The following is a 26,040-nucleotide window of genomic DNA, read 5'->3' on the forward strand; positions in this document are numbered from 1 at the left end:
CTGTGGAAAGCCCAATAGGCAGGTGAAGGGAGGTGAAACGTGCCCCCGGAAATGCTGAAGCATGCATGGATAACCCGTTTATGTTGAGTTTCATGGTCTGATTGGATGAGGATGACTGACTGGTCAGGTTTCTTCCTCGAAGAACAGGTTTCACCGGGACACGAACTCCGATCGCTGGATTCAGAGTCCAAAGCATTAACTATTATACCATGGGAGCTGGTGCCAATAAACAAGTAGGGAACAAGAATTTGAATTCTGAGCAAGTGGCTGGCCCATCTATATCCACAGCAGCCTGGATTTTTGCATTGAGAAAACTTTCCACTTAATACGGAAAAGCACTTGTAATATCTGCCTCCTCCTCTCTTCTGCACTTAGACTGTTCTAAGCCACCGCCTCTCAGGTGTGTAGGACCTGAGGACATCCACTGTAGATGTCCTCTGGGCCTGCTGGAGGAAAATGGAGGCTTTTCCTCATGAGCCCTCTCTCTAGTGAGCCAGGTCTTACGGCTGCTCAGCATTTCTTCCTGGGGAAGCCACTGTCCCTCTCTCCATCTCTGTCCCCAAGCCAGCTAGGACTAGCTTCCCCTTCGAATCAGTAACTCTCACTTGGAGTTCAAGAGACACGCTTTTAATTCCAGCACTTGGGAGGCAGAGGCAGGCAGATCTCTGTGAGTTCAAGGTTAGCCTGGACAGGCTCCAAAGCTACAGAGAAACCCTGTCTCGAAAATCAAAAAAAAAAAAAAAAAGACTCACTCACAAAAGCATAAAACTGCTTCCCATTGTCCCTGCTTTCAGTTACCAGGTTTCCAAACCCAAAACCACACGGTTCCCTGCTGTCTGCTGGGTTCTGCCATAAGTGTATCTTCCATCTTCTTTTCGTCCACGTTTTACATGAGCCACCTTATGCACAGTGTCCCACACCTCCAGTTTTCCTTCTCTATCTCTTGTTAATGGGACCACTATTTGGGGGGTTTATATTTAAATGCCGGCCCTGGGACCTACCAATGCCTTGTATGACTTAACAGCCCAAACTGGACACAGCCTACATTCCAGTCCCTGCGACCCGCTAACAAATCGTGATGCCAGGTTGCTATATGGTGTCAGAATGAAATGTCCAGGGTTTCACGCAGCAACGGAGAGACCTGCCATCCGTGCCGTCGTAGCTTCTCTCGCCAAGCTAACAGGAGGACGGGGTCCCTGGGTGTGCCACTTCGGAGACAGGAAGAGCAATTCCATGTGCAAAGCAGTCAGTATGTGTAATCCTTCTAGAAGGCGGTGTCTGAGAGAGGGCCCGGGGCAGGAAGATTCTGGGAGCTATAAGTTCCGTCCTTGCTCTATGTGGTGCTCCTTTGGGCATACATACACACATGTGAGTCTCCACATGATTTACACGCATGACTATGGTGGGTATACTTCAATATACAGTTAACATTTCCCTTCAGGGAGCCCAGGAAAGTCACTGGGTCTCCTTTCAGGGGAGCTTCGGGACACACATTATGTATGGTGTCATGGTTCATCAGCCAGCCCATTAGCGGGTCTGTGGGTTGACACTAACACACAACTATTTGAGCAGTACTGTGAGGTGTGGCTCTGAGAGGACCCTTCTGTAGAACAGGCATCTGAACAGGAAGTGAGCAGAGCATATCCAACTTGAATGAGGCCACGTGCTTTGCAGTGGGGACTTTCCTGGTTGATGCCCCACAGCTGCAAGAGGAGACCTCCCCCCGACACCAGTACCAGTGTGTGAATGCCCTTGGCTTTATCATAGGCTTGAGTTCTTTGTCTATATCCTTTTCCAGTTTTCTCTCACACACAAATGGGTGGCCATTTTCCTCTTTCACAGGCCAGAGACTCACGTTGTTTTGGTAAACTCTTTGTCTTGCTGTTCTGCGGAAGGTTTATCTCTGGATCTACTACAGTGCTCGTACTGGGTGCTACACAGCCCAGTCCCCTTTCTACCTGGGACTTGAGCCGTCTATATCTTATCTTAGTTTTATCTTGTACTTAGAAAGTCCTTTCTCACTCTGCAATCCTAAGAAAAGGCAGCCCTTCGCTTCCTCTTGCACTTGGATGGCTTCATCTTTGTCCTGTGTTCTTACTTGTTGATCTAAGTGAAGATGCTTGCATAATTTCTTGGCCTAGCATGGGAACTGTGGTCTCCCAGGCAGCAGGCAGGGTTCTCTGCATTCAGGAGGAAGCCAGGGAATAAAGGAGCGAGCCAAGAAAGCATTGTTAGGGCAGACTTGTGCCCCATGCAGAAGCCACAGCCTAGGTGTTGGCGTCTATGGGGATGAGGGTGGTGCCACCGTAAGGGGCACCCTGCATTGTGAACGTCACTCCCTGTCTGTTCCTGTGCCTTCTGACTGTCTCCTGGCCATGCATGCAGCTATCATGGCCCCTCGCCCCTTCCCTTTCTGGGGCTATTCTCATCTTTCTTCCTTTCTGCAGCATGTTAGAGCATCTTCTGCTCTGCATGCGCGGTACTGGCACTCCTGTGTGACTTGGATTCTGACAGCCCCTCTCCCATGAGGTCAGTGGAGGAGTGTGTGAGGCCTCTTTGTGGGCCAACAGGCCCATGTGTCTGGGTCCAGGAAAGGGGCTGGAGTCTGGAGCTCAGCAAGCAGGCCACGACAACACCAGGGTACCACTGTTGCTTTAACCTAACACACTCACTTCCATCACTGCAAGCCATGCGCATGTGTTCCCTGGTGATTGGAAAACAGAGGCCAACCTGGGTCTCTCAGGTAAAAGGCAGCCTGACCAGAGCAGCTCCTTGTGCAGATTCTAGGGGGACGGGGTACAGGGGGACCATTTCCCAGCTCTGGGAGGCCACATGCTGTCCTCAGCTTGTGACCCCTCCATTTCCATCACAGATTCAGGTACCATACTGTTATTTTATTTTGAAAATGGGATCTTACTATGTAGCCCACACTGGCCTTAAATTCTCAGCAATCCTCCTGCCTCAGCCACCCAAGTGCTGGGATTGTAGATGCATGCCCCCATACCTGGTTTGACTGATTCCTCTGTCTGCAGACAAATTCCTGACTGCTCACCTGGGTTGTTGGGGGTGGCGGGGCCTCTGCACTCTTGCATGTTAAGCCTGGCACTGCCTTCAGGACCCTAGTTTCTGAGAGCAACCCTGCTGTCCCCTCACTACCTGGGTTTGGGGTTTCTTGGTGCCAGGAACTGCACATGGGCCTGCCTTCTCCTTTTCTCCAATAGCCTATTGCAGTCCTGTAAGGCCTTGCTGTGACAACCCCTACTCCTCAGAGAAAGAAACAGAAGCAGGGGTCCATTTTAGCAAGTATGTTGGGGAATGCACATGATATCAGTCCCAGAACAGGATAGAGATCCTGGGACCTCAGAGACATAAATAGGATGAACTGGATAGTCAGGGAGGCAGGGAGGCCAGGATGGGGCTGAGGGAGGCTGAGTCCTGCTTCCCAGAGGTTCCCTCTGCCCTGAGCTCCAGGCTGACTGTAGAGCCTGTGTCTTCCACGGGAGATCACATTTGCCTTTTGTTGGTCTCTCTTGGGCTCAGTTCCAGCCTAAGCCCAAGAAAAGCTGGGGAAGCTTTTTCTTGAGAAGTCTCATGTCCTGGACTGTTGCCTCAGGGCCCCCACAAGGGAGCAACAGGCTGTTTGCTGCAGGCAAACAGTACTCCGGGGTCACAGAGGAGGCAAGGAGGCGGGGGAGGCCCTCTGGTGTGGGATTCTATTCTAGAAAATCCACAGAGGTTAAACCTCAGAGAAAATGAGGCTGTGGCAGTAAAGACTGCAGGGGGTGGTCAAGGGGGTGTCAGTCACCACAGCCAGACCAAGAGAGATGGGCATGTCCTGAAAGCAGCCAGGATTTGAGTGTCTTCAAGCCAGGGAGAGAAAAGATAGAGAAGACTGTGTGTGCGTGCGTGCGTGCGTGTGTGTGTGTGTGTGTGTGTGATGTTTCAGTGTCACAGGACACTGTATTTGGAAAGTGAGTGCAGTACAGCCAGAGTGAGAGGTCCCGGTGTACTCACACCAGGGCCACGCAGAGGGAACAAGAGTGAGGACTGAGTGGGGCCAGCAGGACTAGAGCCGCACAGTCCAATGGTGCCTATTTCTCTGTCAAGTGAGTCTGCAGTGGGCTCGTGATTGGTGTGAAGATATCCGGGGAAGCCTGGCGAGGAGCCGTGTCCTCACTGCCGTGCTCTGGTTTTTGAGACCAGCAGCAGAATCCCAGGAGGTGGATGTGTTTGACGGTTCCTGTGGACAAATGGGCCACTGGTGCTAACTTGCACTTGGAGTGGTGCTGCGTGGGTGGGAAGGGAAGAGGAACTTGGACTCCACCTCAGCTAAAGGAAGTAGTTAGCACCTCTCCCTTCCTCCTTCCCAGTTCCTGGTGGTGGCTTGAGAAAGAAGAGATGCTATCATGTTCCAGTGTTGGAATTCTGGGAAGAACACTGTAGATGTCTTAATGTGCCCTGGTACTGAGATCCCTCTGTTGACAGTGTCCAAGGCCCCTGGGGGTTTAATTGCCTGGGGCTTTGGGCACACACACATGTCCTCAGGCTTCTAGGACCTAAGAGTAACCTTTACCTCGTTCCTGATATTATTTACAGAAACTTCATGGAACACGGGTGTGAGATCACATATTACCCCACAGGAGACACTCCTTACAGTTTATACTCAGCCCAGATTGCTGTAATAAGGAGGTCCATGTAAAACGTCACCCTGGTCTGTTAGCCTAGCCCTATTGAAGAAATTTGTTTCATGCAACTGGACAGGTCATTCAGATGGCAAAGCGCTTTGATAATACACTCATGAGGACCTGAGTTCAGATCCCCAGTGTCCACATAGACATGCATATAGTGGCACATATCTGTAATACATCTGTAACCTAACCCAGGGCACAAGTGGGCAGAATCAGGTGGTGTCTCAGATCTTACTGGTCAGTCAGTCTGGCCAATAGGTGAGATCCAGGTTCAGTGAGAGACCCTGTCTCAAAAAAAAAAAAAGAGTGGACACAATGATAGAAAATACCAGTGTTAACCACATATATGTGCAAACTACACATACACACCACATACATACACCATACACACACTAAAATATAATAATAAAGAAGAAAAACGTTATTTCCAAATAGATGTGTCAATAACAGCCAATGACTACACATAAACCTTACATGCCCCTAGCAGAAGGAATAGGAGCAGAATCTATATGTGCAGAGGAAAGCTGAGCACCTGTGGACGCCCTGTGAGAGCGGTGTAACACCCTGCACACTGTCACTGACCTGTACAGAGGGCACTGGGCACGTGACCGTTTCTGTAGAGGTCACACTGGAAAGAAAGCACTTTGGGTGGTCGGAGAGTAAGCGTGGGGACTGATGCCATCTGTCTCGTGATACGGAAACGGGTCATGTGGGTAGGCATGTGTACTTGGGGTATGCACATGTTGCATACGTGTGCCCTGCTTTTACCAGAGACGCACAGCAAAAGTCCCAGGCTCCTCACGAGCCACACCGCTCTCTCCACAGATTGATGACCAGTACGAGCTGAAAGCCATCGAAAGAGAAAAGTCTGTCACAGCTCTGCCGCCCAGGGAAGCGTGCAAATGCAGCAAAGAAGATTTGGCCAGAGCCTTCCATGTAAGAACTTTGTTTGTATCTGTGCTTATTTCTTCTCTCATTGCCTTGACAAAATATGTCTCCCAAAAGCTGCTTAAGGGGGGTCTTTCTGGCTTCTGGTTCAAGGTGTAGTCCAGCATAGCCAGAAAGTCACGTGACAGGAGGCAGCTGCTCTCCCGCATCTGCATTCAGGCAGTGGAGAGAGCTGAATGCCACTCACGCCATGGCGCCACCCACATTCAGGCCAAAAGGCCAAAGGCTCTCGGGAAATGCCTGCAGAGACACATCCGGAAGTGTGTTCATGAGGATTCTACTGCCTTTCGGGTTCGTAAGATAAGCCATCGCACCTGACAACATCATCAGGTAGTTTGTGGATTAAGAGAAAGTCCCACAAAGCTGTTCGTGTGCAATGATTTGGGTCTCCACACAGAATCTCAGCGGTGCTGCTGTCCTTGGACCCAGACCCTGTGGTCCCTGCTAGAGGACAAGCGTCCTTCTACCCACAGGACCTTTGGCAGGCAAAGAATGACCAGAAACTGAGTGAGTGACCAGCACTGTTAGGACGACACGTGGTCAGGGCTCCTCCAGGCGTTTGTCATCAGGGCTCAAACTCTTTCCCACGCCTGCCTCTCACTTTTCATCTTTTGTGACATGGAGATGCAGTTACAGATATCAAATTCTCACAAGTGCCTGAGGGAACTAGAATCTATGAGCCTTGACCTAGGAGAAAAGCCAGCCCTGACCTAGGAGTCTGCCCTCTGGGGCCACAGGATGGAGCCAGCAGCGTATCTTTAGATTATGTTACACCAAGCAGAAATGGTGGTATATATATATATGTGTGTGTGTGTGTGTGTGTGTGTGTGTGTGTGTGCACATGCATGCACGCGCATGGGTATGTTGTATGCATGTGCATGTACATATGTTATGTATGCATGTGCATGCATAAATCTATTACATGGACATGTGTATCTGTGCAAGGATATTGAGGTATGTACATGTATATATGTGTGCACATGCATATGTGTACATGTGCGTGCATGTGGGGTATATGTGCTTAGGTGTATGTATCTGTGTGTACATATGTGTACATGTGTATTATGTACATGAGTATGTTTGTGCATATATACATTACATGGGCATGTGTGTGTCGGGATGGGTATGGGGGATATGTGTGTGCATGGATGAATGTGGGCGTGTACATACTCATAGCTCATCCTGCTTTGGGAAAAGAAACGTGCAGCAGGGAAAGGGCACGTGTACCATGACAGGCCTTAAGAATGACCTAAGAGCCGGGCGATGGTGGCGCACGCCTTTAATCCCAGCACTCGGGAGGCAGAGGCAGGCGGATCTCTGTGAGTTCGAGACCAGCCTGGTCTACAGAGCTAGTTCCAGGACAGGCTCCAAAACCACAGAGAAACCCTGTCTTGGAAAAAAAAAAAAAGACCTAAGAGTCCACCGCAAGTCCTGCTTCTTGGTGAGAAGGGGAGGAAGGCCTTTTTTCTTGTTCAGATGTTTCCCCGGCTAGATGACGAGCTCTGCCCTCCTGTCCTACAGAGATTCCCGCTCTAGCTCCCCTCCCACTCCTGCAGCCCTGGGCAGCTTTCTCCGTAAGTCCCACATGAGCACAGAGCTTCCTGACACCGTGATCGACGCTGTAGTTGGTTATGTCTAAGGGCCTGGAATAGTATCTGTCATGGGGTGTATGATACAGTCACGTCGGCCACTCCAATCTCCCAGGGAAGGACTATTTTGTTTTTAAGATGTAATTTGATGATAACAAGATACACAACATAAGCCATTTTTGGTTTGCTGCTTGGGTTTAGGTTGTGTTTTTGTTTTAAGATAAGATTTTGGGCCGGGCAGTGGTGGTGCACGTCTTTAATCCCAGCACTCAGGAGGCAGAGGCAGGCGGCTCTCTGTGAGTTCGAGGCCAGCCTGGTCTACAAGATCTAGTTCCACAATGGCAATGGGTTTCTGATCCTACTGCACGTAATGGCTTTGGGGGAGCCTAGGCAGTTTGGATGCTCACCTTACTAGACCTGGATGGAGGTGGGTGGTCCTTGGACTTCCCACAGGTCAGGGAACCCTGATTGCTCTTCGGGCTGATGAGGAAGGGGGACTGATCGGGGGAGGGGGAGGGAAATGGGAGGAGGCAGAAATCTTTAATAAATAAATAAATTTAAAAAATAGCTGGGCAGTGGTGGCGCATGCCTTTAATCCCAGCACTCGGGAGGCAGAGGCAGGCGGATCTCTGGGAGTTCGAGGCCAGCCTGGTCTACAAGAGCTAGTTCCAGGACAGGCACCAAAAGCTACGGAGAAACCCTGTCTGGAAAATAAAAAAATAAAAATAAAATAAAAGATTTTGGTATGTAGCCCAGGCTGGCCTTGAACTTCACAATCCTACCCCAGCTTCCCAAGTATGGCAGTCACAGGTATACCCTCTATACCTGGCTTTCTTAATCATTTATGTTTTGTTTTGGTGACTGAGACAGGGTCTCATGTAGCCCAGGCTGCCTCAAATTCATTCTGTAGTTGATGCTGTCCTTGAACTTCTGACCTTCCTGCCTTGGCCTCCCAAATATTTGGATCATAGGTGTGCATCACAAGCCCAGGATTTATTAACTTTTTTGAGACAGGGTTTCTCATAGCTTTGGAGCCTGTCCTGAAACTCACACTGTAGACCAGGCTGACCCCAAACTCACAGAGATCCATCTGTCTCTGTCTCCTGAGTGCTGGGATTAAAGGGGGCACCACCTGCAGCTTTTCTTTTTAAAGAAAAGACCCTGTTTCTGCCTGTCTACTCTCCCATCTCCAGTTGGATTTGCTGACACCATGGCTCAAGGCCATTGTGTATTGATCTGTGGGCTTATTGAGAAATAAAGGTTTTGTTTCCCTCTCTGCCCCAGCAGAGCCGGGGCCTCCTCCTCCACGGACAAGCCCGTTTTCCTAGTTCCCCTAGAAGATGTCGGCTCTCACCCGATACCCGTGACTTGTTTCTTTGGTCCTTGCTGGGCCCATTGTGCTCACCCTACATTCCCTATCTCCTTTCAGGTGGACCTGGACAGTGGCCTGTCGGAGATGGCTGTGGCCCAGCGCAGGCTGGTCCATGGCTGGAATGAGTTTGTCACGGATAATGCTGAGCCTATATGGAAGAAATACCTGGATCAGGTAGGTGCAGGATGTCCTCCTCTGTGTCAGTAAAGGAACCAGCCAGGAAGGGCAAGCCAAGCAATCATTCTTTAAATATTGATCCTGGGTGTCCTTGGACAGGTCCCTATTGGGGTGTGGGGTGAATGAGTTTCTAGATAAACAATCTTGCCCTTTGGATGCTCTGAGCCTCCAAGAGGAACCCTGCATAGGTGACTAAAGATAGAGGTGGCCATGACCCTGACTAGCAATGACAGGTACTAGGGATGCTTGCCACAGGCCAGGCACCATGCTGAACAGTAAAGAAATAAGTAGTGCCAATCTATTTTATCATCCCCCTAAAGCCATTTGCAAAGGGAGAGAATGTGGCAAAGAAGCAGGAAGTCTTTGCTTGGCAAAGGCTTTGCATGGCACATAGCTTTGCCAGAGGAAGCCAATAGAGACACGGATGTCCTGGCAAACAGGCGTTTCAGAAGGCCAAGGAAGAAACAGCTGAGTAGACCTGTGCCTCACGTCACTAAAAGTGAAGTCACTGTCAGGCTGGGGAAACAGCTCAGTCAGTAGAGTGTTTGTGCCAAATGAACACAAGGTCCTACCTTTTAAAAGCTGAGTTTGGTGGGGTGCAGTTGGAATCCCAGTACCAGGGAGGTGGAGATAGATGGATCCAGCCAGCCTAGCCTGCTTGGCGGGTTCCAGACTAGTAAAAGACACCATCTCAAAAAGTAAGGTGGACAGATCCATGGAATATAGTTCTCTCTCCAAAAGAACTATCCATTCCCATCCTTTTCTGTCCCTCCTCTCTAGTGCTCTGGCAAGGAGGATGAGAAGCTCTTGGTGGTAGAGAGCCATTCCTGGAGCTGCATAGCCACCATTCCTCCCTTCCACCAATACCAAATATCACTGCATCTGTCGGATATCATGGCCAACGGACACTTACTAAGCCCTGGCCAGGCTACTCTCACTGACATGATTTTTAAGAGCCAGGAGCAACTGGGCATGGAGATTCAGATATGTAATCCCAGCACTCAGAGACTAAGGCAGAAGGATGACTGTGAGTTCTGGGTTAGCCTGTGCTACGTATTAAGATGATGACTCAGGAAACTTAAAATAGCCACGCATGGTGGATGCCTGTGACCGCAGCACTTTGGACATGAAAAGAGTTCAAGCCCATCCTGACCAGGTAGCAAGTTTAAGGAGCCCCTATCTCAAAACCAAAATGAAGGAGAAAGATGGGAGAGCGTGAGGGAAGGGGGAAGGAGAAAAAGATAGACAGCCTGACCACACCCTGGGAAACAGAAGTCCCAGATGGCTCCAGGTTGTCTGTGAGCCAGTGGTGGAAACAGGCAGGAGAAGCCAGATTTCTGAGTTCTCATCCACCACACCATGCCACTGGGCCCCGAACTGGGTCCTGAAAAGACTGCCACATCCAGGGCAGGCAGGGTCTGTGACATCAGGACGGCCATCTCCCAACTGTCCAGTAGGGATGAGTTGCTAGACTCAAAGGCAGCCCTAACCCAAAACCAAAATGTCTCTGAGCCTCATGATGTTGAAGAGTTGAGATTTTTGCTAGAGCCAAGTCTGGGCTGCTGCCAAGCTGCCCCCACCCACTGGGTCCTTCCACAGGTGATAAACACATGGCCTCTCAGGGGTGAGGATGAGGTTCAGTCCTTCACGGGTCACACCACCACGCACTAAAGTGCTTCTCTCGAGCTGTGGGACCCATGCACACCCTGGGCCTTGTTTCCTTTGCACCTCGGCCAGTGGGAAGCTCAGAGGCAGAGATTCGCCTGTCAATCCTTCCGTTCTCTCCCTGATCTCCTCGGCTCTGATCTTCCACTCTGTCTGAGTTCGTACTCCTTTTCAATTCTCCATAACGCGATTCGTCATGACATAAAGGGGTGATAGACAGCAGCCATCAGAAGTTCTTTGGAGAAATCTTTGGAACTTCTGACCCTATGTGACATATGTCCATGTGTGGGGGTTAGAGGTCAACCTAAGAGGAACATCACTAGAGTCCCCAGAGATTATCACAGGAGCGGGGTGATTGTGGCACACAGGGTTGGGGTCTGTGATACCAAGAGAGGAGTGCTTGGCAATGAAGCCAGGATTGGCATCCACCATGCATTCCTAGAATAATGGATGAGGTGTGGCCAGGCAAGACAGGAACTCAGAGACCAGGCTGGGTCTGGATAGGGCAGTGTCATGATCAGCCCGGAAGGCTGTCAACAGTGGGCTTTCCTACAGAGGAGGAATACCAGATAGAGTAGCCCCCCTTCCCAAGCCCTTAGCCACTGTAGGGAGGACCTGGAAGCCCAGCCTCACGTGAAGGTCTGAGCTGCCCAGCAGCTGCAGGTAGGAGCCTACTCTGGCCTTTGTGAAACTGAGACCTGCCCTGTTGTTCACCTTCCAGTTCAGGAACCCCCTGATCCTGCTGCTGCTGGGCTCAGCCGTGGTGAGCGTCCTCACCAAGGAGTATGAGGATGCCATCAGCATCGCCCTGGTGAGTGGCTGGCGGTCGGTCTCAGCCCCTGGACAGGGTGGGTCACGGCTCTGCTGCCAGTTGTTTTTCAGAACATGTTATGGTTTGTGTATGTGTGTGTATGCATGTGGGAACACACGTGTACATACATGCAGAGGCTAGAGTCCACCTCAGCTGACATTTCTCAGGATCCATTCATCTTGATTTCTGAGACAGGGTCTCTCGCCGGCCCAGAGCTTACCATGCAGGCTAGGCTGGCTGGCCAGGAAGCCACCTGTCACTGCCTTCCCAGCCCTGGGGTTGCAGGCATGCAGCACTCTGCCTAGCTTTTTGCTTGGGTTCTGCAGCTCAAACTAAGGACTTGATACTCACAAGCCAAGCACTCTGCCAATTGAACCATCTCCCCAGCCCTGTGACCAGTTATTGCACAAGAAAAAGGTGGTGGGGCATTTATTGTGAGCAAAGAAAGGACAGATTAATGACAAGCAAATCTACCACGTGCCCCCTGCCAGCATTGAGGAGGTCTGTGCAGCATAGGCAACCCCAGTACAAAGGAACCCATTTGGGGGCGGACTGCTCGGCCACCATCTCCCTCCCTGTGGGATCTGAATGTGTTATAAGACGCAGTCACTCTGTTAGTTACTTGTCTTTCTGCTGCAACCAAATACCAGAAAGGAACATTGTAGAAGAGGCTTTATTTTGGCTCAGGCTTTGAGAGGCGACAGTCCAGCGGGTGGCTAAGGCATGGCTGTGACCATAGAAGAAGGAGGCCGCCTGTCGGGTTGAGGCAGATCAAGAAGCAGGGCCAGGATATAAACCTCCACTCTCCCACTAGACCCTCCACCTCCCAAAGGTTTCACAGCTTCGCAGAACAGCACCGCTATCTGAGGACCAAGTGTTTAAGCCCATGAGCCTATGAGAGGTGGGTGACTCACATCCGAGCCACAATACCCTAGAGGTTACTTCACCTTATTTAAGCTTGTCTCACTTAATGGAGATAGACGTTAAAACCTACAATGATTTTACTCCTGTATGGTGGGGTGTACGCCGTTAATGTCAGCACTCAAGGTAGAGGCTGGTGGAGCTCTGTGAGTCTGAGGTAAACCTGGTCTACTCAGCAAGTTCCAGGACAGCCAGGGCTACATAGAGAGAGACTGCTCAAAAACAAAGACTGATGGTTTTGGAATTTGCACACTTGTTTGATCACCTCTGGCCAGTTCAAAAACACTTTCATTGCCCTTAAAAGAAACCATCGACAGTCATTTGTATCCCCACTCCCATACCACCCCCCACCCCCACCCCTGTGCAGCCCCAATGGCCTCCGCCCCTCACATCTTTCTGAGTTTAATCACATCTGTGTCTGACCCTGTAAATGATTTGGACAGCTCTTGCTGCTCTCGCTCTGCCTCTTCATAGGCGTGGCCTATCCCACCAGTGGTGTGAATGGGGGGGGGGGCAGAGTCACACCTGCAGGTGTAGAACAGACCTGTAGAGCTGACAGGTGAACACAGCAGGCTCAAAGTGAACATGTCTGTTGTCACCTGATGCCATGACAAAAGCGTGTCTGCAGAAAAATCTAGAAGGGTTCCCCAATGTGCAAGCCCTAGGGAGTTGGGGTTTGATGGCTTTCTGATGTTGGACAGGGACACTTGGCTGCTTGCTGATTTCTTTACGGAGCAGCTATTTTGCAAAGAGAGCTGGCAATGTGTTCTCTTGGTGGTGCTAGGGCTCGAACACAGCACCTCACATGTGCAGGGCAAGTGCTCTACCCCTGAGCCAGGCCCCCAGCCCTCACTGGATGATCCTAGGCAGGGGCTCTAGCCCTGAGGCCCTGCCGCACACAAACAAACACACACACACAGCCCTCTTTTTAGAGGTTGAGACATAGTCTTCCTAAGTTGCGCAGGCAGGCCTTCTGTCCCAGTCTTCTGAGCAGCTTGGATTACAGGCCTTCACCTCAGGGCTTGGAGGGCAGCGGTAGTTGGCTCTGGCCTCACACTCACCTGGAAGTCCTGCTTATATCCTCCCTTCCGGGAACCCTCTCTTCCAGGCCGTGCTGATCGTGGTGACTGTTGGCTTCATCCAGGTGTGTACATCCCGAGATCCCATCTGGGTGGGGTACCAGGGACATGATGGGCACTTTCTTGTCAGGGTTCCCCCCTTTGAACAGCACATCTGATGTGCTTCCTGCCAGGAATACAGGTCGGAGAAATCTCTGGAAGAGCTGACCAAGCTGGTGCCTCCAGAGTGCAACTGGTAAGTGGGGGCTTCCATGGCAGGTGACAAGATCTCGTGTCTGCCCTGGTGGTGGCTTGCTGTGTGATCACAGACAGGAGGTGCCATCTCTCCCGGTCTCTGCTCTGACAGCAGGGTCTAACTTGGGGTGACCTAGGGCTGCCGATGAAAGGGAAGAGCCTGTAGAATAAAGCAGAAGCCTGAGTTTTGCCTAAAGAGTCCCTGTGCTCTCAAAATGAAGCTGAGCCTGGGGTAGTAACAGGCACAGCAACAGAGTACGGTGTGGCTGCAGCAGGGCCGTATGTGGAGAGATGTCTTAGTGTTCTGTTGCTGTGAAGACACCATGGCCAAGGCAACTTAGAAAGTTTATTTGGAGCATGCAGTTTCAGAGGGTGAGCGGGGAGCTGGGCAGCAAGCAGGCATGGCGCTGGAGCAGTAGCTGAGAGCCTGCCTGTTGCGACAACAATGAGGCAGAAAAAGAAAGAGCCAACTGGGATGGCATGGGCTTTTAGAACTCCCCAGTAACACACCTCCTCCAATATGACCACGCCTCCTCCAACCAGACCACGCCTCTTCCAACCAGACCACACCTCCTCTAACAAGAAAGACCACACCTCCTCCAACCAGACCACGCCTCCTCCAATAAGACCACGCCTCCTCCAACAAGATCACACCTCCTAAGCCTTCCCAAACGTCTATAAACTGGGACCAAACGTTCAAACATATTAAGACTCTAGAGGTCATTCTCATTCAAACTCCCACAAGGGTGCTCTCTGGTTGGCTCAGCAGCTCTGGGTAGGTGACAACCTCTGCCAACCTTTGACAGCGTTTCAACCTAGTGCAATATGCAGCCATAGAAACTTCCAGAATTGTCCTCTCACCCACCCTGCACAGTGTGGGGTCACTAGCCATGGGTGCCTAACAAGAGCTCCAAGTGTGGCCGAGTGGGGGAGATGGAGTCCTCATTTTCTGACATTTTATTTGGGTTTATTAAAGTGGGCATATAGGCAAGACGGGACGCTTGGACAGAAAGGACTCTAAGTGCACAAGGGGCCAACTTCCGAACATTTTTTTACACTTACTTATTTGTGTACATTTGTGTGAATGTAGCATGTCACCGTGTGTACAAGGTCAGAAGACAACTTCAGGGCATCAGTTCTCTCCTGCCATGTGACTTCTAGGGGTCAAATGCACGTGGTCAGGTTTGACCCTGCTGAGCCATCTCCCAGCTGGCTCTGGGGCCAGCTTTTAAGGACATGGCGCAGAATTCACAAGCCACCTCTGGTCTGTGAAGAGGCACAGGAAAGCCTGCCTTTCCCCCTCCCACGAACCCAACTGAGGGCCCTGAATGTTGCAGAGTCCCCTCAGTGCCTGTGCCACTCAAAATGAAGGCTAGAGTCCCCGCATGGCCTGAGACACGTTAGAGGACTCAGCTACTCAGCTCAGCTCTGGAGCCTGCATGAAGTTTACAGAGACACCCATGACATGAGCTGGGGCTGTAGGTGGGAAGAAAGCCCCATGGGTCATGGGTCTGGCTGGTCTCCCAAGGTGCCAGCAGTTACAGGGCGAGAGAGACAGATGGAGAGATGGAGGAAGAGGGCCACAGTCAGCTGGAGTGGGAGACACACGCCCATAGGCAGGAGGAACATTCTAGAAGATGCAGGGAACTGTGACTATATCTGGGCTCACTGGTTGGAGAATGAGGCTGTCACAAACCCAAACAGGCGACATCAACAGCTGAGCAGTAGAAATGTGAACCACCTATGATGGTACCTGGACTTCAAGTTCAAATCCTGAGTCTTGGCTTTTCAGTCACGGGGCATGTTACTCTTGTCCCCAGAGGCCACTCCAGAGACAGTTTTCTTTTGGAAGCAGGGACACGGTGAGGTGCATAGCAGTGAGGTCATCCCTGTGGGAGGAGTGGGGAGGCTGCAGACCTCAGAGAGCTCAGGGTCCTTTGGTGAGTAGGGATGGGGTAGTGAGCTGGGAGACCAGGTAACTGGCAAGCAGCTGGTACTCCCTAGATGGCCACTGCCCCAAAACACAACAGCCACAGCGGAATTGCAGTGATGGGGGAGGGACAAGGACAGCCCCAAACAGCCCATGAGACAGCCTTGATGTGATATCAGAGGAAGAGATGGCATTGGAGGAAGAGCCATGGAGCAGCGGGGTGTGCCTGGTGCTCTTGGCTACAAAGAATGGAAAACTTAATTGCTTAGGATACAAGGAAATGGCATTGTGTCACAGCAAGAGATCAGAGTGAGGTTGATTGACATGGTGCCATGGGCTGGCTCTTGCTTCCTTGCCCTGCCATCATTAGGTTGTTGGCATTTCACTCTGATTGGCTTTTCTTGTGGTGCCAAGATGACTGCCACAGCTCCAGGCATTACAGACACAAAACTGTATAGGTTCCACTGAAGAGACTGTGTGTGTACAGGGCAAGGTAGCCTTTCTCGCAAGTTCCAGGCAACATCTCACGTCTCATAAGCTGGAGCTCTGTGACACATTCATGTCTAAGCCTGGCAAGGATGGAACCGCTCTGATGATAACACCTAGTGGTCACTCACTAGCTAATTAAACAAGCATCTGTGGAGAAGGGTGAAGGCCTAAGCAGAATCACATCCCCTGTCAGGATAACGGGGATACCTACCCTAACTGTCGAAGACTATAAAAACTTTTAAGATCACAAAAGGGGTGTGTGCAAGACCTGAATGGAACCAGGAGTAGAGGGTCAGGTGGAAGATTTTTGTGGGGTTGCTTCCAAGGCCAAGAGAAGCTGCTAGAGCCTTTGGGGGGAATGAAGGGGCTGGTTTAGCTCTCCCTGGCTGCTGGGCAGTTGAACAGGAGGCCAGAGGGACTAGAAGAGGAGGCACTGCAGTAGGAACCTGTGCCCAGTCGATCATCCCAGGGCAGGTGGCTGTGCCTGAAGGAGGGCCAGGCTTCCCAGGCAATGCCGCTGCCCCCTGATGACATCTTTCCTCCCTGACTTCCAAGCCAGGGTGGTATGTTCTCTCAGTGTCCTAGTGTGTTTTCTCAGGTGCCATTCAGAAGCCATAAAGCAGCTGGCCTCCACCGGTAGAGGCTTCTGGAGGCAGTAGCCTCATTTCTCAGGTGAGACCCAGAGTCTCTCAGAAGCCATCTGCCTTCCCCAGTATCTTGAGATACGAGTTTAAAAAGCAGAACTGTAAACTCCCAAGAGTTTGCCGGCGATAGAAACCCCAAGTTGATCTCTAAATCCAGTTGTCAAAGGTAGTGAGGTGAGGCTCAATATTCTGCTGCTTCTCCCACACAGCCTGAGGGATGGCAAGCTCCAACACATGCTCGCCCGAGACCTGGTTCCAGGAGACATCGTGTTCCTGTCCATCGGAGACCGGATCCCTGCTGACATCCGACTCACGGAGGTGAGCAACATGTAACGGCCGGTCCTGATGAGCAGGCAGGTGGGGTATGAGCACAAGAACCCCCAAAGTTACTGTTCCCAAGTGGCTTACCTTCTAAGAACAGAGGTGCCCAGGCTGTGTGGCTTCCATTTCCACAGTTTGTAACCCACAGTCACCTGTAGCCCAAAAATATTAGTAATTTTTTCCCTCTTGAGGGAGAGTGAGAGAGACAGAGACAGAGAGAAATAGAGACAGAGAGAACATTTATTATAACCGATTCTTACAGTTGGGCACCCTCTGGGGAGCTGGGAACATGACCCCATGGCTGAGGGGGACCACCAGCAAAGGCCTAACACATGTTGGTTGGGTGGAGCTTTGTGCATATGTGTTCAGTCTCGTGTGTGTGTGTGTGTGTGTGTGTGTGTGTGTGTGTGTGTGTGTGTGTGAGAGAGAGAGAGAGAGAGAGAGAGAGAGAGAGAGAGAGAGAGAGAGAGAGAGAGAGAGAGTCATCTCTCTGGTACTGCCTCTCTTGGTTTTTGAGATAGTCTGTCACTGGCCCAGGGCTTGCCAAGTAGCCTCAACTGGCTGAACCAGTTAGCCCCGGGATCTGTCTCCATCTCCTTAACTCTGGGTTTACCACCACACCCTGCTGCCACGATCACCACTTCCCCCTCCTCTTCCTCTTCTTCCTCCTCCTCTTCTTCTCTTTTTTCTTCTCCCTGAACAGGTCTGGGGCTCAGACCTTTGCCAACTAAACTATCTCCCAGCCCTGGTTATGTTCTACGACTCAGTACTTTACCAACTAAACTATCTATCTCCCAGCCCTGGTTACGTGGCGTATAGAGCAGATCACAATGGCAAAATCATCCAGGACAAGACTGGGGGAGACTTCATGGCAAGGAGGGAAACTGAGGCAGAGAACCATCAAGCGCAGCCTTGAGATCTGGTTTGGCAACTCCGATGGGGCTGGCTCCTCCCACAGCTTAAGGGTTCAGAGTTAGGATCTAGTAGTTAGCACACCTGGGGCTGTGCGACGTGATGCTGCTACATTCTGGAGAAGGGCCTAGGTGACAGAGTCACCTGAGTGACACATTCTTCCAAGAACAGGAGAGTGCAATCTTTGGACTCTCAGTAAGCAGGTGACTGAGGGAATCCTGAGGACGCCACGCAGCTGGTCAGTAGTCACATCTTCTGCGACTGTTCTTGGAGGCAAGGAGGCAGAGCCATGAGAGGAGCTGCACATTAAGACTGGTTTTGAACCCGGCACCTAAAATTCTACCTGGGTAACCTGGAGCTCTTTGCTTACCCTCTCTGTACTTCAGTTGCCTTATATGTAAGGCAGGAAGAGGTAGCAGTCTGGGGAAGTTAGAAGCCTTAAAGGGGTTCATGCCTGCAGAACTATGGGAACTCCTAAGAAACTCAGTGGGTGTATGGGACAAGAGAACCTTGGGCTTTAAATCCTAGCCCTGTGTCTCATGATATAACTGGCGTTTGTCCAGACTGCCCAGAGTAATTGTGCGGTCAGGCAATCCGCAACCAGTAACGGCTCAGATACTGGTGATTTACTTTTCTGTAGCCCTGAGTAGACCACAGGCCTCTAGATGAGTTGACGCCTCTAACTACTGCTCCTGGCTCTTGAGGCCTCGGATCCATTTCACCCTGGGCATATCAACAGCACGAGAGTAACACCATCACGCCCCACACATCTCCCTGTTGGCATTTTCAACTCCCTGGGACAATCAATAACTTTGTTTATCCACAGCAAAACACCTTATCGACAGTTAAGCTCCGAGACTCAGGAGTGGCCAGCCCCGACTACCGAATTCCGGGCACAGGAGGCTCACGAGCCTGAGGACAGGACCCACAATGGTCCGTGCATGGCTGCATGGGGTCACAAAGCCTTACCTTCTAGTCCCCTGAGTGGAACAAAGGCAAAAATTCTTGACTGTTCTTTCCCCTGTGGAGACTAAAATGAAGACAATTGAATGGAGTTGTCAGAACTCCAAGCAAGCTTTGCCAAGGGGTCCTAACACTGGGAACAGGCATACAGGAGGGTGGAGGGGACAGGGGCACACATGTGACCTGGTAAGGGAGGGAGTCTCCGTGGACCCCATCCTTCAGCACCCCACCTTTGTTATGCTGGGGCTATGCTCATTCCTGTGAGATTGTGCCCTCCTCCCCACAACTACCTGTTCCTTCTCATTCGGATGCTCTGTCCAGGGCTCCTGGGAAGAGACCACTGTTTATGGTTACACGCTGCAAACTGCATGGTCACCAGAGCCATGTGTGCAGTGGTGGCCCACTAGACTTGGCCCCCAGTAACGCTACAGCCGTCTTGGCTTGGCCAGCGTACTCTGTGATGTGGGCTCAAACTGAAAATGCATAAAGGCACATTTTGTCCGAGTGTTTTCCCAGTGTTAACACATGTGGCTATGTTTGTACTTAAGGAACCTGCTGACACCTGAGACCTTCTTGTCACCCCCCTGGTGGCCTATAGGGCTCTACAGCCTCCTGAGGGGCACTCAGGGTAGCTTTCTACCTAGGCTGTGAGGCACCAATTTGCTGTCCTTACCCCCCTTTCTACAGTTGTTCCTTCTAGGTCCCTCCTGCCTGTCAGACGCCAGCAGATGCTGTAACAAAGCCCAGGTCCAAGTCCAGGCAGATTGTGCTCTCTCCCAGGTCTAGAAACCAGCAACTTTCCAGCGATGGGAGGTGCCAGTCCATGGCTCCTGCCAACCCTTAGTCCCTCTCTGATCATTTGTCTTCCCCCAAGGATCTTAGGGTGCCATTGCCCCCACTCTCTCAGAGCATCACCTCCCGATTTCAGAGTGCCTGTTACACCTGCCAAGTTTCTCTGCTAAACAGGGTGCTGTACCCACATGTTCTGAAGATGGGGATATGAATGCCTTGGAAGGGTTCACACCCAAGACCCTTCTTCGAGCTCTTCTTTCCATCCCTGGGCCTCTCCCTTACACCTCTGGCACCGAGACAGGGATCCAGGGCCTCGTGCATACTAAGCCCGCATGTACCACCGAGTTACATCTCCTGCCTTTGTTTTGCTTTTATTTTTGAGATAAGTTTCACTAAGTTGTCCAGACTAGCTTTGAATTTTTGGTCCTCTTGCCTCAGCCTCTCAAGTTCTGAGTGGTTGATTGGTACCGCCAGGCCCAGGTAATCTAAAGTTTCTATATGCAGGTCACTGTGCTGGGTGCCAGACCAAGCTGATCTAAGGTGTCCATGCACAGGGCACTGTGCTGGGTGCCAAGGATACTACAGAGAACAGACTTGACCCTGAGCATGGGTTTAGCATCCAGAGCCTGTCCTTGCAGGTAGCTGTTCAGTGATGGTCAGGAAAGTATAATGGAAAATCCTGGGGATCCCAGAGACCAGGCCTGCCTGTGGAGAGCAGAAGAGGCTCCCTGGAAACAACCACTTTGGGGCTAACCTTGAGGTCAAATGAATATGAATTAGTTGTTTGGGGCAGAAAAGGCCCAAGCTACGACCCAGGCCTGACCTCCACACCAGGGACACTGTTGTCTTCACACAGGGGCCCTGTTTGTTGTGAGGTCTGTGTCCCTGTGTCCCTGTATACTGCCCCCCAGGGACTTGGCCTTCCCATCCTAAGATCTCAGTTCAAGTCTGTCCATCCTCCCAGACTCCTCTTAGGGCTTTTCTCTCTGTATTGTATCTTCACATGCTGAGCCATCTCGCTGGCCCTGTTCCACCCTATTAACACCACCCAGAGGGAACTGAATAGCAGTGCATAGACTCCTGGAGATGCTCACTCCATATAGAGTAGAGCCTTCATATACTATGCCATATGGCTCCCACAGTTGTGGGAAGCGGGTCCAGGTACTTGGAGAGGCAAAGATGCATTCCAAGGAGCAGCTGAGTCATGTTTTCTGGTGACTCTCATGTTGCAAATAGCATTAAACAAGGCGCAAGACTTGCGCGTCTTCCTGGAGGGGCCTGGAGTTCTAAGCTTTTTTGGTTCTGTGATTCTGAATCTGGGTTTCCAAAGCTGCTTCCTCCTTGACATCTTACAGGGCTTTTGGTACTGTTGCAAGCTTCAAGACTTCTGAAGGGCAAGAGGGGAGCTCAGAGTTTCACCTTTGTCCCCCAGGTCACAGACCTCCTGGTGGACGAATCCAGTTTCACAGGAGAAGTGGAGCCATGCAGTAAAACAGACAGCCCACTGGTAGCCAGTGGAGATCTCAGCACCCTAAGCAACGTGGTCTTCATGGGGACGCTGGTGCAGTGCGGGAAGGGTCAGGTAAGCAGAGCCCGGGGTGCTGGCCCTGCCGCTCCAGGCCCCCTGTTACCTCCCTCTCTCTTCCACACAGGGAGTTGTGATTGGAACCGGGGAACAGTCTCAGTTTGGAGAAGTGTTCAAGATGATGCAGGCGGAAGAGGTGAGGGCAGCAGGGCCGGGGGCGGCCACTGTTTTCATCAGGGTTGTTCTAAGCCAGGGTCAGCCCTGCTCAACCCCGGAAAGTTGGAGGCCACAGGAAATAGGAGCAGGCTTTGTGTTTTTAAGTTGAAGACTTCAGGATGTGTGCCAGCATGAGTGCCTGTAGCTCAGGGTAAAGGCACTTGCTGCCAAGCCTGATGACTTGAGATTGATCCCAGGAACCCACGCGTGAGAAAGATAGAACAACTCCCAAAGGTTGTCCTCAGAACCCCATGTGTGACCCGCCCCCCAAAAAAACAAAACTTACCATTTTATCAAATATATGTGCATGTGTACCCCCACATAGCCATCGCTCAGAACAGTCAAGAGAGTCATGGGTCCTAACACACCATTGTCCTTCTGTGCCCTGCCCCCACACTACAGACACCTAAAACTCCTCTGCAGAAGAGCATGGACAAGTTGGGCAAGCAGCTGACTATCTTTTCCTTTGGCATCATCGGTGAGTGACGTCATTTCCTGCTGGGTTCTGGAGAGGAGGCTGTGCTGGTGAAATTTCAGGGACTCCACGTTGGGTACCATACGTTCGTTACTGGGGAAACTGGGGTTTCTTCTTTGGATTCTCAGTCTCAGTAATAAAAGAATTTTTAAATGATCTTGGGAGGGAGATTGGGGACATTTTTATTAGAGTTTGAGAGAAAACAATAGGGTATCTTCCAGGGGGAAAGGAAGGCAGAAATAGATGTCTTTCTAGAGTTAGACCAGAATGTTCTGCCACCGAGGTCAGCAGGCAAGCTGGTCAGGGGTGACTTCAGAGAAAGAACAAGAAACCCAAAGCACCAGAGAAAATGTTTCAGCTTTGGTCAGTACCCCTGCCCCCTACCAAAAGAGATAGAAAAGAATCAAAAGTTAGGACTCAGAAATGTGGCCATCTTATTTGGGGTCGCTTGGTGAGGCTCTGGGAAGGATAGGGCAGGTTTTCCAGGGAGGAAAAGTACATTATGTCTTTAAGGGGATAATTATTCCTCCCACCTCCTTAGAATGACTTCAGGTAAACCGGCCTCCCTGAGGGCGGTCTCTAGCTGGTGATTGACAGACCTCTTGGGTTGGGGGGGACGGGATACAGAGACAGTGGCCTGTGATGTTCTCAACTTTGGAGTAGATCAGGAAAAGGTAGAGGCATTAGCAAGTGATCCATCTTCAATGGCCTTTCTAGCTCCCAAAACTACACTGTTAGTGGCGTGACCCGAATTAGGGAAGGCACCTGCTGAGAGTGCCAGGTTTCTGGTACTGGAACAAAGAACTGGACCAGAGGTGAGAGAAATAGAATGTTTTACTCAGGAAGAGAAAGGAATGGCAGAGAACGGATTGGTTGGGAGAGCAACAACAGGGTCTAGACTCAAGCCCTGACTCCTTCCATAGTCCCTACCTGCCGTAGGGCATTTACACAGAGCCCCCTCTGGGAGATCTTGCACACTCTCTGTGTTGTTACCTGCAGCCCTGACAGGGAGAGATTTCCAGTCCTTCTCACTGGCCTAACAGCTCTAGAGATCCTTCTTTCTCTGCCCCACAGTGCCGGAATTAAAAGCACAGGCAGCCATACCCAACTTTTCTGTGGGATGGGTGCTCAGGGTTCAAACTCAGATCTTCATGCTTGCAGAGTCTTGTCGAGGAGATGACAGAAGCAGACTTATCAACAAGATGAAACTTATAAAAAAGAGAAAGAAGGTGATGGAGGCCAGGCATGTTGGCACACATCTTTAATCCCATCACCGCTCTGAGGCAGAGGCAGGCAGATCTCTGTGGGTTTGGGGACAGCCTGGTCGACATAGTGAGTTCCGAGGCAGGCAGGGCTACACTGTGAGAAGCTGACTCAACAAATAGATGATGTTGGGCCTGGGAGTTGGCTGGTTCGTGAAGCGCCTGCCTTGTAAGCATGAGGACCTGACTTCAATCCCAGAACTCATTCAAGAAGCCAGGTGTGGACCACTGGGCTGGTGAGTGAAGATACTGGCCATCAAGTACAATGGTGATTCCAGCTCAGCTCCTGGAACCCACAAGATAGAAAGAGAATTGACTCCTGTAGGTTGTCCTCTGACCGCCACACATATGGCATGGCATGTGCACCCAAACATGCACATACACAAACATACACATGCACACACAAAGATATATGTAATTTAAAAACTCTTAAAGGAATATTCAAAATAAAATCTGGGTGTGTTTGGCTGGTTGGAGAGCTGTAAGAACCCATTTGTCGGCCAGGCAGTGGTGGTGCACACCTTTAATCCCAGCATTCGGGAGGCAGAGGCAGGCAGATCTCTGTGAGTTCAAGGCCAGCCTGATCTACAGAGCTAGTGCCAGAACAGGCTCCAAAGCTACAGAGAAACCCTTCTCAAAAAACATGGCAGGACCCTGAAGGTGGCCATGGGATGGATGCGCAGGGCCACCCCTCGCAAGGCCTTGCCAGCCAGTACCATGATCTTCTGACTGCAATGGCAGATGAAGCTTCTAGGGGGGGGGGGGCTTTGGGCTCCCTGTCCAGCTCCCTTTTCTAACAGAGCCTCCCTAATTCATTTCATATTAATTCATCTGGGTCCCAGCAAAGATTTCGGTAGAGGACTGAATTCCACGGCCAGTCACGTCCTGTGTACACCCCCACACACATATACATACATGCACATGCTCACACCACATATACATGCACATGCTCACACCAGTATAGGTCATTCTGTTTCCTGTGTCCTGCACTGCAAAGCTGGCGTCTTTTGGAAAGTCTTCAAGGAGCAATCAATAAGCCACCTCTCCTTCCTTCTGTTATTTATGTCAACTGCAAGGACAGGGAGCTATGGTCATGCTCCCATTTACAGGCAAAGAAACTGAGGCTACATCTGGCTACCCCAGTCCTTTTCTGCATCGCTGGAACATCTTGGGAACTTATTCAAGGGTCCCAGTGGTGGCTCAGGCCACTTCTGTCCCCACGCCTCCAGGGCCCAGCATAATGCCTGGTATTTAGTAAACTTTGATGACTGATTGGCAAAGGAGGAAGAGGAAATTCAATCAGGACATAAAACATAGTTAAGAAACAGCGGCCCAGGGGTTGGGGTGTGGCTCTGTGGTAGAGTTTGCTGGTGTGCATAAGACTCTGGGTTCCAGCCCCAGCAAAGAGAGAGAGAGAGAGAGAGAGAGAGAGAGAGAGAGCGAGAGAGAGAGAGCGAGTGGAAGCAGAAGCAAAAGAGGCTTATCCACCCCGGCAGGAGTAACACAGATTACAGATAGGAATGGCCCAGGGTGAACTGGTGATGAGTGTCTTCAACCTAAACTAGACAGGAATCCTTTCTGAAAGAATAAAACGGGATTTTCCCCCCTCCAGTAGAATGTGTTTTCTTTAAACAAAACAAAACAAATGAACAAAAAAAGGTGAGTGATTGCGGGTTCTTTTTATTTCTTTGCTTTGGTTCATTTGAAACAAGGTCCACGCTGACCTCAAACTCTTGCCAGCCATCCTCCTGTCTCAGCCTCCTGAGTGCTGGGTTTATAAGTAGGAGCCACCATGCCTACATATCCAGTTTAATTCCCTTTGAACCACTCCCACCTTCCCCCCATTCTGGAGATTGAACCTAGAGCTTCGTGCATGCTAGGCCATCCTTCCTCTCCAGCCCAGAAATCTGAAGCTTCTGAGGCGGCTACTTATTTCCAGCATTCAAGGTCCCAGAGGGCCCCTCAGGAAGTGGGCTAAAAGCATGGCGAGGCACTGGGGTGTGCACAGTGGCCCAGACTGATGCAGTCCTCGTCTCTTACAGGTCTCCTGATGCTGGTCGGTTGGATGCAAGGCAAGCCCCTTCTCAGCATGTTCACTATCGGGGTCAGGTTCGTTGTTAAGGCTCCCAAGCCCCTCCCCTAGCAGAGTGGGTGCAGACTGCAGGGCAGGCCGGGAGAGGGAGGCACTTCTTGACCCCAGCAAAGCGGGTCTCCCATAGCATGTGGGAGGCGTGCACTTTATAGAACATAGGGTCGGCTTTTCATCCCTCATCACTGAGGGTTTGGATCTATTGAGGTGAGGGCATGGGCTTCCACTGTGCCTCAAGCACGGGCAGGGTGCGACCTTGTTATATTGTGGCAAAATGCCTGAGGAAAGGAAGTAAGGGAGCAACAACATATTTTGGTTCAAGGTTTCAGAGAGTTCCTCCCAAAGTCCCCTGGCTCCTGTGGTGAGCAAGACAGGATGGCAGCAGAAAGCGGGGAGGCATGTGGTGCTCCTGATTTCCTCCTCTCCCCTTCATTCCATCTGCTCCCTTTGGAATGGCACCCCTCACACACAGGGTGGCTCTTTCACACATGGCCAGAGGCACGACATACCAATCTCTTGATGGTTTCTCCATCCAATCAAGCGATCAATCCAGACCACTCTAACTGGGACCAGGGAGTAGGGTGGTGACAGAGCAGGTACCTGGCATGCGCAAAGCCCTGGCTTCCATCCCTGCTCTGCGGAAGATGGGTACAGCGCTTCACCTTGACTTGATTACATCTGCAAGGACCTGGATTGAACAATCCATCTCTCCGTCTCTAAGACGGGATCTCATGTAGCCCAGGCTGGCTTTAAACCTCTTATGTAGCCAAGGATGGCCTTGAAGTTCTGATTACCCTGCGCGTAATTGGTTTAAGCCTTGCTGGGAATTGAACCCAGGATTTTGGGTTTCAGACTCCCAGGAGTGGGAGTCTGGATCTCTTGATGCTGGGACAAGAAACAGGAGCTCCTAGCTGGTTCTTGCTTAGTTCCTCGGGGTC

General features: G+C 51.0%; 1 protein-coding gene across 3 annotated transcripts in view; it reads left to right on the plus strand.

Moving 5' to 3' along the window:
• Atp2c2 (ATPase secretory pathway Ca2+ transporting 2) overlaps positions 1 to 26,040 on the plus strand; it is a 56,833-nt gene that overhangs the window by 11,336 nt on the left and 19,457 nt on the right. For all 3 annotated transcript variants that reach the window (XM_075977442.1, XM_075977443.1, XM_075977444.1), the window contains exons 2-11: positions 5,514 to 5,624; positions 8,655 to 8,771; positions 11,161 to 11,250; positions 13,280 to 13,315; positions 13,424 to 13,485; positions 16,757 to 16,865; positions 20,968 to 21,117; positions 21,188 to 21,256; positions 21,679 to 21,754; positions 25,056 to 25,122. In XM_075977442.1, coding sequence (XP_075833557.1) covers positions 5,514 to 5,624; positions 8,655 to 8,771; positions 11,161 to 11,250; positions 13,280 to 13,315; positions 13,424 to 13,485; positions 16,757 to 16,865; positions 20,968 to 21,117; positions 21,188 to 21,256; positions 21,679 to 21,754; positions 25,056 to 25,122 — 887 coding nt within the window. The remainder of the gene's footprint in view (positions 1 to 5,513; positions 5,625 to 8,654; positions 8,772 to 11,160; positions 11,251 to 13,279; positions 13,316 to 13,423; positions 13,486 to 16,756; positions 16,866 to 20,967; positions 21,118 to 21,187; positions 21,257 to 21,678; positions 21,755 to 25,055; positions 25,123 to 26,040) is intronic.

The sequence above is a fragment of the Microtus pennsylvanicus genome, chromosome 6 (genome assembly GCF_037038515.1).
Source record: "Microtus pennsylvanicus isolate mMicPen1 chromosome 6, mMicPen1.hap1, whole genome shotgun sequence".
Lineage (NCBI taxonomy): Eukaryota > Metazoa > Chordata > Mammalia > Rodentia > Cricetidae > Microtus > Microtus pennsylvanicus.